At 42.2% G+C, this 7,925-nt stretch overlaps 1 protein-coding gene across 5 annotated transcripts in view; it reads left to right on the top strand.

Annotated features, from left to right (window-relative positions):
• The first annotated feature begins 7,262 nt into the window (after positions 1-7,262).
• The window catches only part of MIA3 (MIA SH3 domain ER export factor 3), a 47,213-nt gene continuing 46,550 nt past the window's right edge, over positions 7,263-7,925 (top strand). For 3 of the 5 annotated variants that reach the window (XR_004030085.1, XM_030812830.1, XM_030812828.1), the window contains exon 1: positions 7,263-7,398. Coding sequence is in view for 4 of the 5 variants with exons in the window: in XM_030812830.1 (XP_030668690.1) it covers positions 7,266-7,398 (133 nt within the window). In the remaining variant the exon portion in view is untranslated. The remainder of the gene's footprint in view (positions 7,399-7,925) is intronic. The other 2 variants (XM_030812829.1, XM_012506487.2) reach the window with 2 other exon arrangements.

The raw sequence follows: 7,925 nt of genomic DNA, 5'->3' as shown, positions 1-7,925 counted from the left end.
AGCCTTCACCACAATCAATTTTAGAACATTTCCATCACCCCAAAGAGAAACTTTGTACACTTCATCTATCAGTCCTTGAGTTCCCATCTCTTCCAGCCCTGGGCATCCTACTTTCTGTGTCTATAGATTTTTCTACTCTGAAAAATGTCATCTAAATGGAACCATACAGTATGTGGCTTTTTGTGGCTAAGTTCTTTCATTTAGAATAATGCATTCAAGGGTCACTTATGTTGTAGTATGTATCATTACTTCATTCCTTTTTAATTGTCATTGTATTGATATACCTACCATATTTTATACCTAACATTAATTCATCAGTTGAACGAACATGGGGGTTGTTTCCATTTTTTACTTTCAGGAATAAGCTATTATGAGCATTGGTGGACGGGGTTTTGTGTGGATATAAGTTTCATTGATCTTGGTTATATAACTAGGGGTAGATTTATTGGGTCATATGGTAATTCTATGTTTATCTTCTTGAGGAACTGCTAGACTATTTTCCAAAGTGCCTGTACCACTTGATATTCCTACCAGCAATGTATGCGTGTTCCCATTTCTCCACATTCTTGCCAACATCTGTTATTCTCTTTTATATTATAGCCAACCTAGTAGGTATGAAGTAGTGTCTCATTGTGGTTTTGATTTACACTCCTCTACTAGCTAATGATGTTGAGTATCTATCCTTTCATTTGCTTATGGGCCATTGAATATTTTCTTTGGAGAAATGTCTATTCCAATCCTTTGTCCATTTTGTTTTTTTGTTTTGTTTTGTTTTGTTTTGAGACAGAGTCTAGCTCTGTCACCCAGGCTGAAGGGCAGTGGTGTGATCTCGGCTCACTGCAACCTCCTCCTCCCAGGTTCAAGTGATTCTCCTGCCTCCACCTCCCTAGTAGCTGGGATTACAGGAGCATGCCATCACGCCCAGCTGATTTTGTTGTATTTTAGTAGAGATGGGGTTTCACTGTGTTGCCCAGGCTGGTCTAGAACTCCTGAGCTCAGGCAATCCACCTGCCTCGGCCTCCCAAAGTGCTAGGATTACAGGCGTGAGCCACCGCACCTGGCCCCTTTGCCCATTTTCAAATTGGGTTATTTATCTTTTTGTTATTGAGTTGTAAGAGTTCCTTATATATTCTAGGTACAAGTCCTTTATCAGATATATTAATTTCAAATATTTTCTTCTGTTCTTTGTGACTGCCTTTTCATTTTTCTTTTTTAAAATTTTTTTTTGATATAATGTCTCTTCATTTTCTTGATGGTAACCTTTGAAGCATAGAAGTTTTATATTTGATAAAGTCTAATTTATCTGTTCTTTTCTTTTGTTCCTTGTGCTTTTGATGTCATAGATGAGAAACCATTGCCTATTCCAGGATTTACCCCTATGTTTTTTTCTAAGAATCTTATGGTTTTAGCTATGATATTTAGGTCTGTGATCCATTTGGAGTTAAGTTTTATATGTGGTAGGAGGAAGGGTTCCACTTAACTCTTTCGCACATGGATATTCAGTTGTCTTAGCATCATTCATTGAAAAGACTTTACCTCATCTTTGAAAGAAAGACTACCTCATCTTTGGTATATAATTCCAGAATGTCAACTTTCTTTTCTTTCAGAACTTTAAAAATGTTGATCTACTGCGTTCTGGCTGACATGGCTCTGAAAAGAAGTATACTGTCATTTTATCTTTGCTCCTTTCTATATATTATGTATATTTTCTGTAGATCCTTTTCAAGTTTTTTTCCTTACCACTGGTTTTAGCTAATTTGATGTGCATTGGTGTTGTTTTCTTGATGTTTCCTGTGCTTGGGGTTTGTTGGGCTTCTTGAATCTATGAGTTTTCATCAAATTTGGAATACCTTTACTCATTATTTATTAAAAAATGTTTTCTGTCTCTTCATCTCCTTCAGAGACCCCAATTACACATACATTGGACTGGTTGAAGTTGTGCACACTGATGGTCTATTCATTTCTTTCCATCTCTTTACTCTTTGTGTTTCATTGTTTGATTTTTTTCTTTTTAAAAATTTTTGTTTTTCTTTTTTTGCTTTGTACATCTGTCAGCTCATACCTATGGGTTTCATTGTGAAGAGTTTATATTGCTACATCTTCAAGCTCACTAATATTGTCTTCTGTGGTATACAGTTTTTGTTAATCCTATCCAGTGTATTTTTTTATCTTAGGCATTGGTTTCTTTCACCTAAGTTTGAATTCAATTGTTTTTATATCTTGTTTCTCTTTTATATACGTATGCTTTCCTATAGCATTTTGAACATATGGACTATAACTATGTTCATATCCTTGTGTAATAATTCCATCATTAGTGTCATTTTTGATCATTTCTATTGATCAATTTCTCTTCATTATGGGTTGCATTTTCTTACTTCTTTGCATACCTTATAATTTTTCACTGCATTCCAGACATCGTGAATTTACCTTGTTGAGTGTTAGATATTTTTGTATTCTTTTAAATATGCTAGAGGTTTATTCTGGAATGCAGTTAATTTACTTGGAAGCATTTTGATCTTTTCAAGGCTTGCTTTTAAGTTTTGCTAGGCAGGACCAGGGTAGCCTCTAATCTTGGGCTAATTTTTCCCTTTTACTGAATACTTTACTTGATGCCCTGTTTATTACAGATTTTTCTTTTTTTTTTTTTTTTTTTTGAGATGGAGTCTCGCTCTACTCTGGCTGGTGATAATACAAACTGTTCTGCACTCTAACAATTGTCTCTTCCATTCCTCCCTGGTGTTCTTTTCCTGGCATCAGCTAGTTCCTTACACACATATGCTTATTGTTCCTCAGCTGCAGACTTGAAGGAAATTCTCTGTAGATCTCTGGAGCTGTCTCTGTACAATTCTCTCTTTTCCATGTAGCATTTTTTTTTTCCTCTCTTGGACTTTGCCCTGTGAACTCTAGCTACATTGGCTTCCTCAAACTCTCAAATCTGTCTCTTTAACTCAAGAAGATTTCCTATTTGAGTTTCCCTTCCCTGGCTGTGTCCTGGAAACTCTCCAGGCAGTAAGCAAGGGCAATCATAGCACTCATCTCATCTCTCAAGTTTATGTTAGGGATTACTGTTCTATATTGCTTATTGTCCAATGTCTGACAACATTTCATATATTTTGTCCAGATTTTTAGATGTTTAATGTGAAAGGGTAAATCCTGTCCCTGTTACTCCATCTTGGGTGGAAGCTATAGTTGTCAATAAATGTTTGACTCCATTCTCTAAACACTGAGTGATTTTATCATTGGCAATAGATTAGGTTCTTACTGGTAACTTCAGTGTTAGACCTTCTGTTTGTTCATCGCTAGGCACCATGTCAAGTTTACAATGATATATGTTATTGTGATGTCTCCTATTTGTTTCAGTTATCTCTTGTTTTCTCATTTAGACTGCAAATTCCCTGAAGTCAGAAACCCTCCAATCTTACATTTCTATGTATCTTCCACCCAAAACTAGACAAATTTATTTTTAACTCTTAATCTTTACCCATTTGAAAATTCCATTTGAAGTGTTACCAAATAATACACATAGGATTAGAGTTTATGTTAAACATCAATGCCACATATTCAAGTGCTATGAGTGAAAATGAATGCTGATTCATCCCCTAATTTTATATACGCTAGGAGGAAGAACCACCACCCCTACCTTCATTGTGGTCAGCTGAGAACTGTCTTCTAATTATCCACCAGGCTTGTCAATATCTTTTTAAGAAAATAATTTTTTCAAAAATGCGGATAAATCAAAACCCTGTAAAATCTACACACTTAAGTAGCTAGTTCTTCAGTAACAGAGAGCTCTGACCTTTCATGTAAAAGCATATGTAAATATTAGTCAAAGTAAATATTATTCACTTTGTAAAGTAATAATATTCAATTAGATCATGTTGGAGTTTTGTTTTTTTATCAATGAATTGTTATTAATTCTAATCTAAGGAGAAATAAGATAAAATCATGTTCTAAATCTGCTTTAATATTCTGGTAGTATATAGGGAAAAAATACGTGCTATTTCATCCACTCCCTTTGCAACAAATACACCCTCATTCAACAGTAAATACATTTCAGGTTCTGTCCTTGGCGGTAAGGATGCCGCTGAGGGGAAGACACCAAATGCCTTGTTTTCATGGTATATTCCCTTTTGGTACTATTCCTTTTATGGAGGCTTTATTTAGGTTAATAGCATAATATATTTATAATATGTGAAGATCCGTGGGTTTATTCAACAAATCATTTGTTGAGTACCTTATATATTCCAGACATTGTTCTAGGCACTGATACTACAGCAGTGAACAAAACAGACAAATCTGCTGCTTCCATGGAGCTTATATTGGAGGTTGGGTAGCAGTGAAGTAGATAAACATAAGGCAGGTGGTAAACGCTCTAAAGAAAAATAAAGCAGGGTGATGAGCCAGCTAGTTATGAGAAGGAGTTCTGTTTTATGTAGGGGTATCAGGGAAGGCCTCACTTCTAAGATATGGCAATGTTACAGAGACACGATGAAGTGAGGAAACTAGTTAGCCAGGCAGACTATTTGCGGAATTATTCCAGGCTGAAGGAAAATTGCAAGTGCAGATACACGAATGCAGGGTTAGGCTTGGTGTATCTGAGTGGAACCAACAGAGCAAGGGAGGAGTGTTAGGAAATGAGGGTAAAAGGGCAGAGGAGTAAAATTAAATAAGACAGTGTACTCCATAAAAAAGTAATTGCATTTTACTTGGAAATGGGAAGCCATGGGAAGGTTATGAGCAGGGGAGAGGCATGACCACATTTATTTCATAAAACTATTGCCTTAGCTACTATTGAGACTATGACTTTGGAAGGGCAAGAGCAGAAGCAAGAACATGACAAGGCTATTGCAGTTATTCGGGTGAAAGATGGGTGGCCTGGCCTGCACTGCTGGCACTGGAGATGGGGAGAAGTGGTCAGATTCTGAATGTATTCCAAATGTTTATGCTGAGTGAAAGAGTCAGACAAAAAAAGAATGTATACTGTACTATTCCATTTATATCAAATTCTAGAAAATGCAAACAAATCTGCAGTGACAGAAGGTTGTCTGAAGACAGCTGGGACAAGGGAGGGAGGGATTATAAAGGATCATGAGAACTCTTTCAGAGGTGATGAATATGTTAATTAGCTTCATTATGGTAATAGTCTCATGGGTGTAGACATATGTCAAAAATTATCAAATTGTACACTTTAAACATGTGCAATTTATTGTAGGTTAATTATACTTCAACAAAGCTATTAAAAAAGACATGGGATTGTCTAATGGATTGGACTTGGGTGTGAGAGAAAAGAGGCCAAAGATGGTATGTATGTTTTTGGCTTAAGCACCTGGAAGATAGGAATTAAATTGTCATTCCTATTCCTCAAATAGGGAAGACTGAAAGGAGCAGAGTTTGAGAGAAAAAGATAAAGAGTTTGGTTTTCAACATATTGTTAGAGATGCCTATTAGACACATCTAAGATATTAAAACCAATAAATACACAGTAGAAAAGAAATGAAGAATGAACGGAACTACTACTTGGATAGAAAGTGCTTGTCCATGACCTTACCAAATGTATATTTTCTCAGGACAGCATTGGAATTACATTGGCCCAATAGGATCTCTCACGGCTCCTACAGACAAAAATTTGTGAGCATCTGTTTACCGTTTTTTCCTTATTCGATATAGTGGATTGCACAGACAAGCCACATTCTTCTTGCTTTTAAATAATACGATTTGTTTGGGAAACCAGCTGCTGGGTTTGTTGTTCAAGGTTGATGAGTAACCCTAGAGATTGCAATGAGAAGCTGCTGGTCACAGACAAATGCCAAGTTCTTCAACCAGGGCTGGAGAGCATTGTAGCCACTCTTCTCTGGGCTGACCTGCTCATGCCGTCCCCTGCTTTTTTAATTACACATATAAATAATCCAGTATAGTATGATTTAAATAAGATTTTGCTTCCTTGCTCAGAAAGAAAGTACAAAAATTGCTTGTTGCTTGATGGAGTCTTTACAGAGTTGTGATTAAAAAGGAGCATACTACCTGGGTTTGAATCTTAGCTCCATCACTCACTAGGTCTTTGAATGCCTTAAGGGAGTCATCTCTGAATTGGGGATCATAATAGGACCTACTACTCTAAGGTGCGATTGTTGTGAAGATTAATCTTAATTCATATGTATAAAGACCCTAGAATAACAACAGGGCATAAAGTACTCAATAAATGTTAGCTGCTATTAACTAGTTTTCCCTACTCTGACAATTATTGTTTAGTCGTTTTCATGTCAGTTGGTTTTCACTAAGTCGTGGACTTGTTTAGACAAGGTCCTCTCCCACACCACCCTGGGTGCTTTATACAATGTCTGGCATGAAATAAGTATAAAGTGGAAGCTCATCACACCGTTGTTGAATTAATTTACTTTTTCCCTATGGATATAGATCTAGGAATCTCAAGATCTCAGCCCAAGGACCATTACCCATTTCTATTAACGACCAAGCAGGCCACGGGCTCTGATTTACATCCTCAGCCCCCTATTCCACTCACCTCCCCCTTTCTTAATCAAAGAGCATCACGGGATGGTGCCCCCAAGGAAGCCCTGGGAGGCTGAAGAGGAGGGAGCCTGAAACCAGAGAATAACAGTGGCAAATCGCGGGTGGGATTTGGTAGTTCAGAAAAGGAGGTACCATGCCAAGAGTGGGGGTAGCGGGGTGAAGTAGCGGGGTGAAGTGGGGGGCTGGTTCGGGACAGGCCACAAACCAGAAGCTGCGAGAAGGTGGCAGAAAAGACCTGTTGAGATGGCGCAGGGTTGGGGGACCCAAGCGTGCAGGGAGGGGTGAACTACGAATGGAGTCACGCGGAGGTTCTGCGAGGGACTGGAGCAAAGGCAGGTGATTGGTCGAGGGAGAACACTTAAGAGTCCTGGTTACCAACGCAACGACCAGAGGAGAAGGCTTCGAGGAGAGGACGAGGCTGCTGCCAGTACTCCTCCTGGAGATCTCCCCCATCCCTCCTAGAGCCCCTGCTAACGTGTCAGTCGGAAACTGCTCAGACCTTCGCGGGCGCCGCCCCTCTGCGCTTGTCTTCCCACACGCCCCCGGCGCTCCGCCCGGTCCCCGCCCGCGTCCCCGCCCCCGTCCCGTCCCGCCCCCGTCCCCGCCCCCGCCTCGTCCCGCCCCCGTCCCCGCCCCGTCCCGCCCCCGTCCCCGCCCCGTCCCGCCCCCGTCCCTGCCCCTCTGCGCCCGCCCCGGCCTCCTCCTCCGCGTCACCGGCTCCCCGAGGTGACCACAACATGGCTGCGGCGCCTGGGCTGCTCGTCTGGCTGCTTGTGCTCGGGCTGCCCCGGCGGGTGCCGGGCCAGCTGGACCCCAGCACTGGCCGGCGCTTCTCGGAGCACAAACTCTGCGCGGACGACGAATGCAGCAGTGAGTGCGCTGGAGGGGCGGCTGGCCCCGGGGTCTCCGCGGCGGCGCCGCCTGGGCTGTGCGGGGGCCGGAGTTCCGCAGCCCCGCGGGCCGGCCCGGGGGTCGCAGGCGGGACGGGCTGAACGCGGGGGTGGGCGTGCTGCGGGTCCCTGTGTCTGCCTTCTCTCGCTCTGCCTGCGCCCGGCCCCTCGGGCCTGACCATGGGGGTCTGCACCTCCCACTTGTTGCCAGCGTTTTATTTTTCCTCTGCTGAGGCGGGGGGTTGCTTGCGGTGGTCCCTGGCTTCCCCAGTAGTGGCTCACAGCGTCCCCTTCCTACCCCCCCCAACCACCTGGGCTCGGAGGGTAGATGTGGTTGCGCGCCGTGCGTCTGGGCTCCCCACGCCGCAACCAAAGCTTTCCTGCCTGCGCTGCGGGGACCTCGGTGGGTGCATCACCCCGGCAGATGCGCTAAGGGCTCGGTGGGCGTTTTCCCAGTGGCAGGTTGATGGTGGGGTTTCTTTGGAAAGGCTCCCTGGCGCTGCTCCT

Source organism: Nomascus leucogenys, chromosome 5 (genome assembly GCF_006542625.1).
Source record: "Nomascus leucogenys isolate Asia chromosome 5, Asia_NLE_v1, whole genome shotgun sequence".
NCBI lineage: Eukaryota > Metazoa > Chordata > Mammalia > Primates > Hylobatidae > Nomascus > Nomascus leucogenys.
Note: the sequence above shows the minus strand (reverse complement) of the source record. Positions and strands in the feature narration are given on the sequence as shown.